Here is an 18,558-nt window from a genome sequence, read left to right as displayed (position 1 = left end):
GGAAACCCCCCTCCTCACCATGCATCAATCCAGTGCACCGAGCCTACAGTTAGTACATATAGGGCTCAGCCCTATTCATGATTTCAGGCATCCACTGGGGCACATCCCCCGAGGATAAAGGGGACTACTGTATGTTCCTACCATCCCTGTTTAAGGGCACCTGCTCACTTACACAGAATCGGTCTCTATCAAGGAGTCATTTAACAAGGCAATGGGTAGCTTTCATGGCAAAGAAAGGTTCCTCCCCCCAACAATGCGTTTTCTCCAAATTCAACTGGCAGCTCTCATCTGAAGGTCTTACACCAGATTACGCCTGTTAGTTGTACATAGCCACATTCCAAAATACATCTAACTTTCACATAACAGGTCTTAGAAAGCATTCTCATCCTTTACAAAAATAGATTTAGTAATATGGTAGAAGGGACAAACACGACTTCAAAGGCAATTAATACCTCACAAAAATACAAACATAATACCTTTTTAGCATTAGAAAAGCAACTCTCCTTCCCCATGCTGCCCCCACCCACCCAATTCCTAAAATGGAACTTAGAAGTCAAGCCCTTAAGTCTTTACAGACTGGAAACTCAGGGACATCCTGGTGATAACCAAACAGGCTTGACAGCTGCTCATTGTTCTGAAAAGCATTTGTGCGAGGGAAACAAATCTGGTACCAATGCCTTCTAAATGACCTACAGAAAATGGTTAAAGGAAGAGTCACTGTTTTTAATTGTATTATTAGTTGGCAAATAAGCATTACTGGCAGACTCTTTCCTGATGTCACTGGAAACGCTACAAAAAAAATGAGTGGTGTCCTTTTTGTTTATTATAAAAACAAAAAACATTCACTTAAGGTTGTGAATAAGCCAAAAAGAGTCAAACAAGTGAGGCGGTTGAGAAAAAAAAAAAAAAAGGGTAGTTTTCATAAGCCGCTCAATCTCAGAGTTCCTGCCAGGTCGTAAACATTAAAACACTTAGTGGTTTAAAACATGAAGATGTTTACTAGTATGCCTACACTCTGCTCTTTAAAAGATCCTTCGACTCACACACATGATCTGATGCTTCCTGACAAGAACCACACCTGTAAGCCTATACCTGGCTTTCCAGACAGGCATCTCCTGGCAGATACAACCCAAGGAGTCTTTATAATCTCTAAACCCTGCGAGCTCTGTGCAGGCACCGAGATTCCATGCCTTTCCACAGACGGCCAAGGCACAGCCCCTTAGGGTAGGGGTGTCGAACTCAATCAGAGAACTGGCCAAAATCTAAAATCCAGCCTAAATCGCGGGCCGAATGGTTTACTGAACAGTCATAAACTGTCATTGTGATGGAAACACAGCGGAGTGCAGTGATGACAGCGCGGTGCGGGCCACATTGCAAGGCCTGGCGGGACGGATTTGGCCCGCGGGCCTTGTGTTTGACACATGTGCCTTAGGGGCTTCCACACAGCAAGGAGCATAGGCCAAGCCCTCTGCATCTTGCTGGATGCAGGATATGACCCTCTCTTCTTGACCGAACTCCAGTCAGGCTCTTAGAAGCCCTCCAGGCCTTGGCCTTCAGTGTGCATCCTTGTCAGGCCTGAAATGCCCAACTGTAGCAAAAGTCTTGCTAACTGGGAATTCCTCATCCACTATATCTGATCCAGTTCTTCATCCTTTACCCCCAGGGATGAAGACCACTTCCCTACCCCCACCCTCCACGTGATACTTGGTCTGACTGGCCCACTTTCAGTAAGAATCCTGCTTGGTTTGTTTAACCAGAATCATCCATTGACTGTTATTTCTGATGTTGCCTCTTAGTAGTTTTCCATCCATAACCCCCACTCCCTCCTTGGCTATTATTTCCCCCACCCGTCTGTCCATGCCATATTTAGAAATGAGCCCCATTCTATTCTGAGGTCTCTTTTCCTCTATGGTAACAGTTCCCAAATAAAATCTGCTTTCCTCGTCCTAGCTCAGTGGTCGGCAAATTCATTAGTCAACAGAGCCAAATATCAAGAGTACAACTATTGAAATTGCTTTTGAGAACCAAATTTGTTAAACAACTTTTTCTAACACCACTTCTTCAAAATAGACTCGCCCAGGCCATGGTATTTTGTGGAAGAGCCACACTCAATGGGGCCAAAGAGCTGCATGTGGCTCTAAAGCCGCAGTTTGCCGACCACAGCCCTAGCTGGTTTGTCTCAATGGATAGAGTGTTGGCCTGCGAACTGAAGAGTCCTGGGTTCCATTCCTTGGCCTGCGAACTGAAGGGTCCTGGGTTCCATTACAGTCAAGGGCACATGCCCAGGCTGCAAGCTCGGTTTCCAGAAGGGGGCATGCAGAAGGCAGCCAGTCAATGATTCTCTCTCATCAGTAATGTTTCTCTCCCTCTCTGAAATCAATCAAAATATATATATATACATATATAAAATATTTTTTTAATCTACTTTGCCCATTATAACCACTAACCTGCTCAGAGCTGCACTGACCTCATCATTCAATGGGAATAAAACCCATCTCATGGAGCTGCTGTGGGGAGGAGGCTATACAATGGATGCAAAGAATCTGTCCAATGAGTGACACATTAACAGGCACTCAAAAAGGAGTTAATTTTATTTTCCTTTATTTATTATTAATTTTCATATTTTTATGTACTATCAAACACCAAAGAGCATTCCAAATCAGAGGATATATCCTCTGATATGAAGTTTGTTAGGGAGAAGGTCATTCCAAGCTCTCTGTCCAAACCAAAATTCTAGGACTTCACACTGAGAGGCAGCTTTGAGGTGTAGGCAGCCCCCTTGATGTGGGGACAGAATCCTAGGAATATTAAGAACTTGAAGCAAAAGTACTTTGTGGGTGTTTTTAAGGCAGCTGATGCTAATCACCATGTACTATCACAAGCTACACAATGTGCTAACTGATGTACATTATCCCATTCACTCCTCACAACACAAAAACAGTTAGATATTAGTAATATACTGAGGTAAATATCATAAGAGTACAAAAAGCAAGAATACAGGCACAACTAGTTTTATTGCACTTTTCTTTACTATACTTCACAGATATTATGGGTTGTTGTTGTGTTTGTGTGTGTGTGTGTGTGTGTGTGTGTGTGTGTGTTTTCACGAATTGAAGGTCTATGGCAACCCTATGTTGAGCAAGTCTATCAGTGCCATTTTCCAACAAGATCAGATAATGGTTAGCATTTTTAGCAATAAAGTACTTCTTAATTTAGTTATGTACACCAGGGATTTTTTTAGACATAATGCTATTGTTCATTTAATAAACTACAGTATAGTGCAAACGTAACTTTTCTGCATAGTAGAAAACAAAAATATTCATGTGACTCTTTATTGTGATATTAAATTGCGGTGGTCTTACAATTATCTCTGAGGTATGCCTGTACAGATTGTATAAAGAATATCATAATCCACAGAGCTAGGCTATAATAATCAAAAAATAAGTGAGAGCCACTATACCAGAGATTCCCCCTCTAATGAATGTCAGTAGGGCCATCCTAAGTCACTATTTTGGAACATCTATAGAAGATTTTTAAGAATCTGTTTCCAGACTGTTTTCAAATAATGTATGACCACATAATTTTTTTTTATGACTACATATTTTCTCACACAGTACTATTATATCCTATATAATAAAAGGCTAATATGCAAATCAACCAAATGGCAGAACAACCAGTCACTACGATGCAGACACTCAAGGCAGGAGCTGCCCGCTAGTGATCAATGCACTCCCATAGGAGGAGCATCGCTCAGCTCATGACTGGCAAATACAGTAAGAGTCCAATAAAAGTGAGCTTATTATCCTCCTATTTCTCAATCACTGTATTGGACAACTCATTTACCATGCTCCATTTCCTCTTCAGGTTCAATGAAAACATTTTTGCAATTGCTTTAGAAATAGTAAAAGTATTACAAAGTGCTTGGCCAAATAGTCTAGGCTAAAGGACAGAAATTGCTAAAATAAAATAAAAAATACAGGTAACGAAATACACTGCAGATGGAAGTGTAAAATACTACCACCCACAGGAAAACTGACTGACAGCATGCACTGAAGCTGAACAAATATAAACCTATGACCCAGCAATGCTATTCCAGGTACACCAACAGCAATGTGCATTAACACTTCCACACCGGCACTACTCTTAACAGCAAAAAACTGGAAACTGACCAAAAGCCTATCACAGGGAACACTCCACAGTTCTGAGAATGACTGACCTCCAACTAACTACATACAACAATAAGGGCAAGTTTCACAAACAAAATGTAAAGTGAAAGAAGCCAGACACGAGAGAGTATAGAATTCTAGCTATAAAAGGTGTTATCGATAGAACAGGCAGGACTGGATGCTGGGATGCACCGCCCATGCCCTCCTTGGGAAGGAAAGATCATCCCCAGCTGCTCGGAGCTCTGCCAGCACACACCAGGCAGCTGTCCACCCGCTTTAGAAACTGCCTCTCAAAGAGCAGCAGCCCCAAGGCCCAACCCTTCCCGAGCAGCCAATCACTGGTAAACAAAGGGCTATAACCAACAATTTCTTATGCAACTTGGAAGATCTCTGGGGGCCTTTCCAGAACTCCACAGGGGATCAACTAGGCTTCCACTAAGACTGAATCACAAATCAGCTTTTCCACTGCCCAACCCTGCTCTCTTTCTTTCCCTTCCCTTCCATAATCACTGACCCGAAGTACTCCCCCTAATAAATGTCCTGAACCCTAATCTCGCTCTCAGAGTCTGTTTCCCAGAGTATCCAAACTACAACCAAGCAAAGTGGATCCACGATGTGAGAGGTGAGGACAGTGATGACAGAGGGGAGAGGCAGGTAATGTAGAGGAGGGGGAAGGAAGAACTTCTGGGGTATTGTATTAATAGTAGTCTTTTTAAAAACTATGGGTGCTGGTTGTATGAATGTGACCACATGGGATAAATTCATTGTACTATAATTATACTTTAATATGAAATAAAAGGAAAATAAAAGAAAAACTAGAAAATGATCAGAATGAGATAGAACCTTAAAGAACATTCACCCCTTGTGCATCCCTTAATAACCATTTACTGGGAACTTAGCACAGCCCAGAGATGGCTAACCCAAGATCAAAAACCAGCTGGTGGCAAACCAGGTCCACAGCCGTGCCTGGCCTCCTGGACAACAGGCTTCTCCTCCTTTTCCCAAACCATGTTCTCACGGGCAACAATGGGAGTCGAATCTGAGGCTACCTGCAACCAGCCTGCCAGCCAGGCAGTTTTGCCTCGCAAGGAGGAAGATTACCAGGTGAGCCAAAATGCAAGCACCCAAAGGTACGTTAGGTATCTTCACCTTTGAGTCTTCCTGTAGACACATACCCTGCTCTGAAATCAGACATGAAAATCTTCCTAATGTAGATAAAACAGCATGCTTGACTCTCAAGAAAGGATTCATTACAGCTGGCTGCATTTATTACTTACCTATCCCCTCACTCCCACCTTCTAAAAAGCAGTTGTTCATTTAGTTAATAAAATGTCCTATCTCTTCTCCTTTTAGAGAATAATAAACACAAAGAGGAAAAACATGCCCTGAATAGGGAAGATAAATTCCTTCACTTCCCTATCTGGCTCTTAATGAGGTTTTTATCATTACCCATTTCTGATGCTAAACTCATTTGGGTCATTTCCTCACTGAAAACCATTCATCCTATACTTTTGGAAAACTTGAGACCAAATGATTCCCTTTAGATGACAATGATGATGGTGATGATGGAGATAGAACCAAAGAAGAGATTGGGGTACTATTGCAACAGAATTGTTACTTTATTTCCAAAACAATTTTAGTTTTTCTCTGAGATGTAAAAATTAAAGGTTGTGAGTGATCTCTAGGAAACTCAAAGGTCTATCCCTACCCAATATTCATGAGCATTGTGTAACAACAAAGAGGGGAGAATATGAGTTTTACCTGCATTACTTTGGCTGGATCCAAGAGAAGAGTTAATCTTTCAGCGTGTGGTGATTGTTGATTTTTGTTTGCCTGTTTTTCTTGGAAAGAAGTAACAGAGCATACAACCCCATAACTAAGCTCCAATCAAAATTTTTGGGCTTGATCCCAAAAATAGCTAAACATGCTTGGGTTTCCTTTGAAGCTTTTCTTTCTTTTTTTTTTTTTTTTTTTTTTTTTTTTTTTTTTTTTTAAGAAGAAAACATCACAGAGGAGTATGTACAACTAAATTATTTGACCCTTTCTAAAAGGGTTTGTCTCCCAGATAAATGTGACTAAGAGTTGAAAAAGAATACATAAGAATATGCCTTCTACTCTTTAGCTTGAACGCCCAAGAAGAAGCTGGCTAGGAATTTCCCACTGTTTTTCAGGTCTTTCATTCATTCAACAAAAATTTTTTGAAAGCCTACTCTACCTTCCAGCAAAAATCTATTTAAGTTCTCCCTATATAGAGATATAAAAATATCTCAAATTATCCCTTCTCACCCCTTAAGAGAATGCTAGAACCCTCTCCCACTCAAATCAAGAAGCAATTTTACACCCTCACTCTATTATGCTCCAGTCCTTCACAAAAGAACAGACGAAGAATGTTCCCTGTCTGTTTTTCAGACATTCTTCCTATTCAAATGCTGTTGGCCCTTCCAAAATTCAGAAGAAGAAAAAAATCAGAGCAAATCTGTTTCCTGGGAAGAGTGACTTAGGACTTAGTCAGAGGGATGAGATAGGTGCTATCGGAGTTGTGTCTGAAACGTGGTCAGCAGTTACATTTGTGTCACATCTTTCCAAACTCACCAAGCCCTTCATCTACAAAGAACTTGTTCCACAACTGGGACCACGGACTGCAACAAGAGCGAGAGGAGCATGCTTCTCCCTGCCCACCTTCTCCCCCTTTAGAGAACATCTCTGACAGAGCAGGAGAGCCCTCCGGGCACACTCAGTGTTTGCAATGGACACATAGATCAGACGGGTCTGTGGCCGACTCTAGCTGTGTTCATGAGAGTGGTCTCCACACTGCTGCATGAAAATCTGAAAAGCAGTCTACCTCGGTTGGTCCAGCATACATCATGGGAGATGGGAAGATGGCCACCACCGTTGTTTCGGGATTCAGGACGCCTTCCTCCAGCACGGCAGCATGCTGCTTCATTCGCCACATCAAAGGAACGTCGTCATCCTTGGTCCAGCCACCCAGAGGGTGCAGGAGGAGAACAGGGCGCCGGTAGCCCCTCTCTAGAAGCTGTTTATGGGTGTCCTGCATTAGTAGAGCATGTCCATTGTGCACTGGGTTGCGTAATTGAAATGCAAAGACAGCATCTGAAAAGAGAATTTTCAGAGTTAGAGGAGCATGTTTCTAACAGATGACCTTGCAAAAGATAAACAATTCTTGAAGCCTGATGCTTAGGATTAAGCAAGCATGCATTCTCGGAATTAAAACGGGTGAAAACATGTACTGCTCTGACCACGCCAACATGACCTGCACTTCTACTAACCTCACGTTTGAGGATGTGTCATAACATTGATGGGTTTATAACAATCACTTTCTGCATTCATGGGAAACTTGAGAACAATCATACTCTCAGGCCCTGACATTCTGGTTCAGCTGCTTACGTGGATATAAATTCTTGGTCTTTGCCTTAATGACCCACCAGTCCAATCCCTCCATAGCAGCAATCGCCAACCTTTCGGACCTCATGGACCACCAGTGGCCCTCGGACCACCGGTTGGCAAACGCTGCTCCATAAGACCTAACACACTTCTTTATTAAAAGAATACAGTAAGGTGGAGACATTTATAATTCAAAAAATTTGTTTGCTATCCAAGTATGTGATTACTTGCTTGACTGGAACCCTATCTGGCTTTGTGATGCCAGGTTGGGATTTTGGATTATAGCTAAGCAACAGCAATATTCCTACAAGGGCCATTGCTATTACCCAAACAATAGGAACTGCTAGATTCATTAGACTGATTAACTCTGTATCTCAGGCTTACAATCCTGGCTTTATCCCTACATGGGGCTTCCTATTAGGAGACCTTTCTGAGAAGACATGGTTCTTTGGGGTCACAGAAGAATCTCACAGGAGAGAGTAACAACCTGACAGAGGAGGTCTGATACTGCCTTCACAACCCCTGGCACAGCGCCATGTTCATCCAAGCCTGACTCAGAGAGAGGCACGTCCTACCCTCCCCTGATAATGTTAAGCCAAGCAGTAAACGTCAACGTCCTCTCCAATCTGTTCTCCATTCTAACCCATTTCTATCCCATGACAAAATCCCAGGAGGGAAACTGTGGCCCCTATTTAACCAGGGGTTTTTTTTTTGGCACAACCTCTGATATTCTAAGATTTACAGCATTATGCTTTGAAGTTCCTTTTATATAGATAGATAAATGACAATGAAGTTATTCCAAGACCTGCTGCTCAACATGAGCTGAAACAACCTTTATGTTATGAAGAAAGTACTCAAAGAATGACAGGGGCACGTCAAAAGGATAAAGTAGCCAGTCTGGCGAACCCAGAACAAGTTAAACATCCAAGTAAATAATAGTAATGGATCGTACCCAACAGAGTAAATCGAGAATCTGTGAGTCCCTAAGAATAAAATAAACGAATAACCAATGGGGGAGAAGTGGAAATTCTACCTCATGGTAGAAAGTCAACTAATAAATGTGAAAGAAATGAAGGGATTAGAAATTCACCATCTGACAGTTTTTGTATTGTGCTAAAACTAGCAGGTAAAAGTCTGATGGCAACAGAATATTTATGGTCTAAAAATCTCTCCCTCAAAATACTTGTAAGTATAAAACAATTTGCTAACTTTACAGCAGAAAAAAACTGGCAAACACAATCTTAAGTGATAAAAACTAACTTTAAAAAAGGTGAACCTCATCTGTAACAGAAGAAATCAAAACTGTGAGCCACCCAATATGAAGCGCGAACTCTCTTCCCGGCGAGCGTTTCCGGGTGAGGGCGTGAGCTCAGTGCGGGACAGGCAGCTGTGTCCTCTCTAATCACGAACAGGAGTCTATCTGACCCTTGGTTAATGCATCTCAGCTGTATGATGACTACATTCCTAGACTTCAATCAGGTCAAATCTGACTTTGTAAAATCGCCCTTTAGCACGGTTATTTATATGACAGGATGTGCAAAAGGAAATATAAAAAAAAAAAAATTCTGTCTCACATACACATATTTCACAGATTCTAATAATTTATCTACCTAGGCTTTCTTTCCAAAAAGAATTAATCTAGCTCCACACTGGACATTTCACAGATAAAGTTAAGATGGATGACTTATTAAAAGTTCACATTAGAAACATATAAAGGATTTTGCTGCCAAAATGTCTTCCAGGTATAATTCTTTCCTTACTATCAGTTGCACTCAGAAATCCCGTGACCACATTTGATCTGTCTGCCCATTTTTTTCTTGCCAACAGAACCAGGTCTTTCTTAAGTTTCTAATCTTTTCAATTCCTTATCACTATATATATAAATTAATTATACAAATGGCTGTAACCGTCTGTAGTTCCAGGCTGTATTTTCACCCCTACCGTTTGGTCTCTCCACTAAAGAACTTCCGTGAATGAACCCTGTAATCAGAGTATCTGATCCATTGGGAGCTACACTCCCAGGACACTGTCCCAACGAACATAGCCCAGTGTGCATCACTATTAAATTTTCTTTCATCAATTTTCCATAAAAAATAAAAGAATAATGGGCCATTATGAACCTGGGGCCACTAATACAACAATTTTCATTATGTCTCACATTGTAATTGCCATTTTCTAAAAAGCAATGATTTCCCTGTTGTCACACCATAATCAGTATAAAATATTTGACTTCTCACTTATAATTCCTTATGGCTTAGTTTCAGACTGCTTTACCTAAGATCATGTTTAAAAATAGGTGGTGATCTACAAATGACTGAAATTTAATATTAACACTTATGATTTCCATTTCTTTCTAGCCCTCTGTACCTGTTCCTGGGAAAGGATAAGGTATTCCATAATCTTGACTTATAGAAAGTACACTGCAAAGCTGCTGACACCATAAATAAAAGCACACTTTTCCCTTAAAGAGGCAGAGTGAATGCTTTAGGCTTTGCAGGCTATGGGGTTTCTGCAGCAACTATTCAGCCCGCTATTCTGGTGAAAAAAAAAAAAAAAAAAAAAAAAAAGCCACAAACAATGCATAAACCAATGAATGTGGCAGGTTCCCAATAAAACTTTATTTACAAAGAATAGCAGTGGGCCAAACTTGGTCTGCATGCTATATTTTGCTAAATGAAATGTGACTAATAGAAGTAAAATCAGTATTCTAACCAAACTAACTGATGTGAGCCAAACTGTGGACGCAGAAAAGCTGAGATAGATGTGTGTGAGGAACACAGGATCATCCATTCTGCCACAGATGTATATAAAAGCTGACAGAAGATGATCATATAAAATATCAAATGCCAAGTAAGGCAGGACACAATGGGACGAAAAGGGGTTGTGAGTTAACTGGTAGTGTCTTACAGAAAACGATAATGGCACTGTGCAAGACTGATGGGCAGGGCAGAGAGTAAGTGGGTAGAGTGAAGAGACAGCAAAATGAGAAGATGATTATTGCTGAGGAACATGTTCCCACAATTCCATATAAAGTAAGACTTCCACCAACTCTCCCATTCTCTGCAGGGGCCTGATGTGGCGGGGGCCTCCCTTTTCCACGTCCCGCACGGAAAGAGATGAACGAACCGGTTCTAAGTGGAGGCGGCCAGGGATTGAGAAATAATGGAAATAAAGAGAGAAGACACAGAGATAGATTTAAAGCTGGAGCTGGGTGGGCCACCATTCTGTCTGCTGGAGAGATAGGAAGATGACGAGGTGACCCCTCCCAGTGCATTTATTTTATACCCAATACCAAGAAGTAACACCAAAACTTAGGATCAAAGAAGCTTATGTGCATTCTTAAATAGGCCCTAGCTTGCCTGAATTTACATATCTAGACCCGCCCTTGCCAACACCTGGGCTTGATATGAAGGCCAAGCTGATTACACTTTCTGCCATGTTGGGGAAATGTGTATCTGAGCCTCAGCTCTGCCAGTTGTCTTGGACTCAGCTAATTTAAGGAAAATGCCCATGTGCCTTCCCAGGCGCCCCTCTCCCATGCTCTCCACCCACTCAATCTACTCCTCCCCCAGGACCCAGACAGGCTCCTCTGGCAGACCACAACCTACACACTGGTGAGTGGGGTGAGCCCCGCTATGACAACAGCGAAGACAGGCAATGCCCTGACCCCCAAGCACTCTCCCCATCCTGCTCCCAGCAGCCTGAGGCCCCTGAGCAGGGTCCTGTGTTAGCCACTAGTAAATCTGCGTCTGCTGACCAGAACCCGCCCCTACACCCCAGATCATCTCACCACTCCCTCTTAGTGCCCCAAGTACACCTCAGGTTGGATTCCTCACAGCCTCCTGTGCATCGCTGGTCCTCCTCCACACCCTCGGAGAGCATAGTCCCATCACTCATCTCAGAGACTCAGATCCCTTATCCCTTCCTCACCCTCACCCTCCACGGGCGATGAAGCACATGGGCCCTAGATCTCATCAGAAGCTCTACTCCCTCACTGCCGATGCACCGCAGGCTTGCACCCCCTCTTCACAAAACGTGTCCACGACCTGGCCTTCCTCCCCGAGTCCAGCCTCCGCACCCTGAGACAGCAGGCAGGGCAGCGAGTAGACAATGTGGGGCAAGATGAAAAAGCCACGGGAGAGATGCTGTCCTGAGGCAGAGTGGAACCGGCCCTGCCCCCAGGAGCGTCCAATCTGGTCAGAGGAGGAGAAGCCGACATTCACCAACCAGAAAATAAGCCCGTGTGCAAAGGAAAATACACTTCCTTCAACAGCAACAGGCGAAATTAGGTCTTTGTTTTCAAAGGGTCAGTCTGGTGACTGTGTGAAGGATAAATGGAAGAGCAGGACTGGATTCATTCATTCGGCCAATTCCTTCCTGCTCCGTCATGTGGCATGAAGCTCCTGCCAAATCCAAAGGAAACGTTCCTGTTTTAAATGCTCCTGGCCTCTCCGCTGCTTCTGACATAAAAACAAAACAAAAACAAAGACAACAACAACAAAAACCACTTTCCTAGTTGCTCTCCTTGCCCATGCATTTTTACACAGTCCTCATCAGGTATGCGTGGCATTTTATATTCTGCTTGGCCATTTTGGTGCAATCACCTGTTACTGACATCCTGTAGGACCTCTCAGAGCAGCAGGGCTCACCGCTGCGACCGAAGAAATTCTTTCTCCACACACTCTTCCAGAAACTCACCCTTCGCCTGGATCCAATTACTCTGCGCACAGATGGCTCCTGTTAGTTGCAGCTCTGAGTCCTGACCTTCCAATTCAACAGTTTAGAGGTATCGCTGAAACTATTGCAAGATATATTGCTCATTACTGCCCTGCATCCCCTCGTTTCTTCCACCTTCACTATTACTGTCACATCACAAGCCAGACGCAGGTCTAGCCCCCAAAACCCATTCCTTTGGCTGTATTTCATGTCTACATAAAGGAAGAGCCAGTGGTACAGGTGTCCCCTCTTCCTCAGCTTAAACACCATCTGCCCAGGAGCCAGCACATCATGGAAAGAAGCACAATCTGCCCGTTTCCTTCCAGCAGAGAAAAGAGAAGGAAGTAGAGAAGGTACTTCTGAGCAAGTATTGTGTGGCAGGCAAGCAAACAGTGGCCACGAGCATCTCCTGATGGTGGGAGGAGGGCCAGCACCGACTCCCTGGAGAGTGCAGGACTCCGGTCGCCTAGTCGAACACCAGGGCATCAAACCCAGGGGGCACTGTGCAAAGAACGCGGGTTGGACCCCAAGTCTGCAATTTCTCAGCTGAGTGCCTGCCCATGGACAACTTCGGCACTCCAGGCGGGACCGTTTTGAGCAACAAACAAGGTGATGAGCAAGAAAGTGCTTCTAGCTCCTCGTCACCCTTCCCCCCAATTTCTCAGAACCGTGCTTCCCTGGCCAGAGCCCTGGTATGCATCCCAACCACTAAGCCCATGATTACAACAGCTTCCTGCTTCCCCGCTTTCAACTTCTGTGCGACATTGTCCTACAAACAGCGTAATTAATAAGCTTCTTCTCCCAGCCCTACTCAAGCTTTAATATTTACCACATTATTTACCCCAAAGCTCTCAAAACAGGCACTTCTGCTTTCCCTGAATCAATAAAGTAGCTAAACAAGAAGTATTGATAATTGTCAGGTTGTTAGAGAGGGGTGTATGTGTGAGAGTGTGTGAGTGTGTGAGTGTGTGTGTGTGTGTGTGTGTGTGTGTGTGTGTGTGCATATGACATTTAAAGTGAGGTTTTGTGGAAGTTTTTTGAAGAGAATTTGAAAGAAGGCTTTGATCTCCCTTGCCTCTCTCCAGACTATCATAAATTAGTAGTATTTATTTTACTGAAACTGCTTCTGAGGGGGGAAAAAATCAATAAGACCTAGGCCACTTGAGTACATATAAACACTAATTAGAATTCTTCACAAACAGGTACTCTTACATCCAAAGTATGCAGCCATAAAATGTTTTGCATTCTTAAGACTAGAAATATTTTCAAATAAAAATAAGGATATATGTGGAATATAAACCTTTTGGCAACTGGGCTCTGGGCTGCTTCATATCAATTCTCTGTCCTGTGCTTACATGTGTGTTTTGTGTGCGTGTATGTGTGTACATGTGTGTGCATGTGTGCACTATGTGTGTGCATGCCTCCAAGATGGGAGACATGGGCAGGCAACCAGAAGATGAAGGGAGACAAGCTTTGCAGGAGCTCTTGTACCATTAGCATGCTGCCTCAGCGCTGTGACTCCGGCTGTGCCTACATCCCCTACAACTAGCTTCTGCCCCACAGCCCCTCCTCACAGCCACAGCTCCTCTTCCCAGGCTTGGAAACAGTTCCCTTCCCGTGCCCTCTCAGGAGTGGTAACACTACCCTAAACTGTGTTCCCTGGATGCTAAAACATTCCTGTGAGTTCCCTTAACCATGACCATCCTTCTTTAAACACCTGCTTTGTTAAATTATGTTCAGAGCCTCCTCTGTGTGTGCTCCGACTTGACTGAGTCTCTCCTTACCCAACCTCAGGCCACACACTCTCCAGCTCACTGCCATTCAAGGTCAAGAAAGCCAAGTGCCCTCACAGACAGACACCTCACCTGTGCAGCCCCAGCTCTCACTCATCATTCCCAATGTGGCCTAAGATATCCATCTAATGGCCCAACCCATTCATTTAAAATAGACTTTTTAGTTCAGCAGCTCTAAGCTTTCTTAGATTTATTCAGCCCTGTGCTACCACATACTAGCCTGAAGGAAATTATGTCAACTTTTTCCTTTGCAACCTGGCAGGCACCAGTGTTCTGTGTGTAATAAATAAATACCACACAAAAAAGCTTAAAAATAATTCAAATATTTCCTTGGCTTAAGTGAAATTCTTTCTTTCTTTCCAAGATAGAGATCAAGCACCAGTGGTTCAAAGAACCTGCCTTCTGGAATCATGTCACCTTGCGACCACTGTGTGAGTGTTAAAGACCTCTCAACCCTTCCAGCTACAGGATGGGCCGAACAGCAAAACCAATCATGTCAATGTGCACAAGACGACAGCCCAAAAGGGGCGATCAAAGTTCTTTTAACACTGGGAAGGAGAAAGAGAGAGGTAAGAAAAAAATCCCCAGGTAAGAGAAAAAATAAATATTCCTTGTTTTCTCTCCTTTGAACTACATTTCATATCCATCAGCAGATGACTTATTATGGGTTTCCTAACAGTGACCAAGAACTACAAAGGAATCTCCTCAGCCTGTTGCTTATTTGCCTTAGTACTAAAATGGAAAAGTAAACAAACTAACACTCCACCATCTTTGTTGTCTAATGCAAGGCTAATAACTGGCTCTTAGCTACTCTAAACAAAGTTGCAATCACTCATTATGCAATACATTCTCTAACTAATTTAAAATGTTTGGCTCACTAAAGACTGTAAAACAGATGTCATATTAAAATCCCTAATTATGAATGATAATTCCTTGATAAGACTCCTCAACCATGCCAACAATTAATTTACTAAGATGAATTTTAAATATGAATTCAAATTTTGACAAAAAATTAAAAGTAAATGAGGTTGTCTCAGCAAGTCCTCCATTAACATGTCCCCATTCACCCGAAAAAGAAAAAGAAAAAAGAGAGAAAAATATGCACATTTAAAAAAACTATCAGATGTTTCTGGTTGCAAATAAAATAAGACCCAATCAGAAGTGCCCGCAATAATTCAAACATGCATTAGGTCTTTGAGTAAGAAGTCCAGAGATAGAGGAACCCAGGATTGGATCACAAACTCAAACAGTTCAGATTCTCACAGATCCTCAGCAGTGCGAAATGACTGCCAGAGCTCCGGACAGTGCACCGTCACACGGCAGCAACCTATGCACTTCCCGCATGGAAGGGAAGAACGGGAGGAGATGACTTCAGTTGTAAGCCAGTTTCTTGTCAGGAATGAAAACCTTACCTACCTCTCAGTGGGCAGAACAGACTCAAACACTGACCAGAGAGTGAAGTGCCATCCCTGACTTACATAAAGATATTCCCTGTGACTGGGCCCAAAAAAATGTTAGCAACAAACAAGATAAATAAGCTTTTGTACAGGTAAGCAGCAAATGTAGCTTTCAGAGACTATTTGAGTACAAGTAGTTTAAGCCAAATATTCGCTTCAAATTCAGAAGGGGAAAAAATCAAGTTTGGAAAGGCTTGATTTTTTAAACTCATGCCCTACAGCCGTGGTTGGCAAACTGTGGCTCTAGAGCCACATGCAGCTCTTTGGCTCCTTGAGTGTGGCTCTTCCACAAAATACCATGGTCTGGGCGGGTCTATTTTTAAGAAGTGGCATTAGAAGAAGTTTAAATTTAAAAAATTTGGCTCTCCAAAGAAATTTCAATAGTTATACTGTTGATATTTGGTTCTGTTGACTAATGAGTTTGCCAACCACTGCCCTACGGGAACCAAGCAGGAGCTGTGATGAAGAAGGCACACTGGGTGGGAACTGTGGAGCTCTGAAAAGGGTGTGTGTGGCCTCCAGTTCTTGATCTTATTTTCAAATATTAGCAAACTACAGCAAAACTTAAAAATACATAGACGTTCTTTTTCTAACCTTCACAAAAATATAGATAAGGCTAGCTTCCTTCACATGACAGAAATTAGGACCTGAACTGCTTACCATGTACCAGGTATTGTTTACAGTGCCTTAGACATCTCATTTCACTCTTTAAAATTAAATCCTATGCCTTAGTACCATCATTGCCCTTACTCCGACGACAGAAGGAACTGAGCCTTAGAAATGAATGCCATTTCCAACAACCACATAACTACTATGGTGGTGAAGCGGGGACATTGTACACAAGACTCCAAATGACTTGCTGGGACCTAGGGGTCAGAGAGGCTGGACACAGCTGATGAAATGGGTGCTCTCGCCCTGATTCCTACAGTCGCTTAGGAGAGAACAAACACAGCTTGGAGGCCAGCTATTTCCTTAAAAAGCAACCATGTATACCTGATTTTTCTCAGCCTTCTTTGCCTGATTTCTATACCACACAGAAAATACTTTTTTAAAACGCACAAAACAGCACTAACACTCAGGGCTTGAACATTTCTGTGGAGTGAGAATTAATTAGTAACGTGATTATAAGATGCTTCAAAATTCATCAGATCTTAAAAAAGCCTCCCAACTCCAAAGAATGATTTTGTCCTACATGGCACCGTGGACTTGTGAGTATAGGGAGAGAAAGAGTATGGGCGCACCAGTGTAAATACACCATTTACCTACCTCTATGTAAAAGACCTATGAGCAGCAGGTATCTGATATAAAAATTTTTAAAAAGCCTCTCCTGGAGTTTTTATAATATGTAATCTATAGGCTCTCTGCTCTTACTGTTCCACTCCATCCTAATCCAGAAATTTAAAATCATTATTAACCTACTTTTCAACAACCTTTTCTGCTATTAGTTGAATGTCTCTCTCTTTTCCACTGTGAGCTCCTGTCATCTACTTATGGATCTCTGTACTTGGTGAAAAACAACAAACATTTGTTGACTGAATAACAAACATGATAAAAGTTCTGTTTTCCTATTACTTTCTACAGTGACACAGTCCACTCATATAAGGCATTCTGAGATATAAAGCACACTGATATGAATGAGCTCTTCAAAAAATTTCTCTTCCATAGTTCTGTTCAGCTTTAACAGGAGAGTTTCATAATAAACAATTAAAAGATCAATTTGTTATTAGCATTCATCTTCCACGTAGCATACAAAATAATGTTAGATCCAATGATACTTTTCCTTCCATATTCCAATTGCTACATTTACCTTTACTCATCATTCAGTGTTAGATTTTTATATATAAAAGCCTAAGCAACCCACCAGTCACAATGATGCACACTGACCACTAGGGGCATATGTTCAATGCAAAAGCTGTCCCCTTGTGGTCAGTGCACACACAGCCAACCTCCAGCAGCTCCTACCTCAGCCAGCCAACCTCCTGTGGCCCCAATAAGCCCGATCACTGGCCAGGCTGAGGGACCCCACCCGTGAACGAATTCGTGCACTAGGCCTCTAGTTATTAAATACTGGGGGGAAATCTACACTTTTCCCATCAAGAAAAAAACAACAACAACAAATAGCCCCATATTAGGTATTTAGTTCCATGTTGTACCAGCATTCATATCTTTAAACTTCTGCTTTAGTTCAGAAGGAGTAAGACGATACTGATCAAGACCATCATTCCAATAAATTCGGTCCAAGACTTGAAGATCTCCTCCAATGAGCCAATCTCCTTGTTCCATAACCATCTAATGGGAAGAAAGAGAAAATAATTGTTTTAAATAGAAACCAAGAGGAAAATAAGAACATTGTTCTCATACAAGCTATAAACTTTTACTTTCATCTCAAGGTCAATGGTAAGTACATTTAGCATAACAACTGAATTGGGATTGAAAATGCTACAGAATTAGAGTATCCTATATAATAAAATCCTAATATGCATATTGTTCAGTCAGGAATTCGACTGCTCGCTATGACGTGTGCTGATCATCAGGGGGCGGCACAGAACATGGCAGGCATTGGGGACACGGTGCCGGCAGCGGGTGGCAGTGGAGGCACTGCAGCCCTGATGGGCCCCAACGAGAGCAGGACGGAGGCAGGGTGGTGGAGCAGATGAGCAGGCCAAGGTGGGTGGGAGCAGGGACCCATCACCCCACCAATCTCCCTGCAGACTGCGACCAGAGGCATCAGCGGGGGCCCAGTCCCAATCAATCACCCCATAGGCAGGATGGTGGAGCAGGTAAAGGGGTGGCACCAGGCCACAGAGTGGTGCCAGGCAGAGCTGCAGGGCTGCGGATGCAAGGTGGGGCCCAATTCCTGCAGGCCACCCCAAGGGACCCCACCAATGCACAAATTTGGACACTGGGCCTCTAGTATTCTATAATTTCTCAAAGGACTTTTGAAACAACTAGCCCATTTTAAAAGAAAGGGCAAACAAAACCAACATGAATAATTAAGACTTTTAAGTAATAAAAACATTATTT

The 18,558-nt window shown here is 42.7% G+C and overlaps 1 protein-coding gene across 6 annotated transcripts in view; it reads right to left on the bottom strand.

The window, feature by feature from the left end:
• PAPSS1 (3'-phosphoadenosine 5'-phosphosulfate synthase 1) overlaps positions 1-18,558 on the bottom strand; it is a 115,378-nt gene that overhangs the window by 41,970 nt on the left and 54,850 nt on the right. For all 6 annotated transcript variants that reach the window (XM_036409640.2, XM_036409631.2, XM_036409656.2 and 3 more), the window contains exons 9-10: positions 17,688-17,823; positions 7,009-7,277 (exon numbers count right to left, since the gene is read on the bottom strand). In XM_036409640.2, the coding sequence (XP_036265533.1) occupies positions 7,009-7,277; positions 17,688-17,823 (405 nt within the window). The remainder of the gene's footprint in view (positions 1-7,008; positions 7,278-17,687; positions 17,824-18,558) is intronic.

This window comes from Pipistrellus kuhlii, unplaced genomic scaffold (genome assembly GCF_014108245.1).
Source record: "Pipistrellus kuhlii isolate mPipKuh1 unplaced genomic scaffold, mPipKuh1.p scaffold_m20_p_1, whole genome shotgun sequence".
NCBI classification, from domain to species: domain Eukaryota; kingdom Metazoa; phylum Chordata; class Mammalia; order Chiroptera; family Vespertilionidae; genus Pipistrellus; species Pipistrellus kuhlii.
The sequence above is the reverse complement of the archived record's forward strand: the minus strand, read 5'-3'. Positions and strand labels throughout refer to the sequence as shown.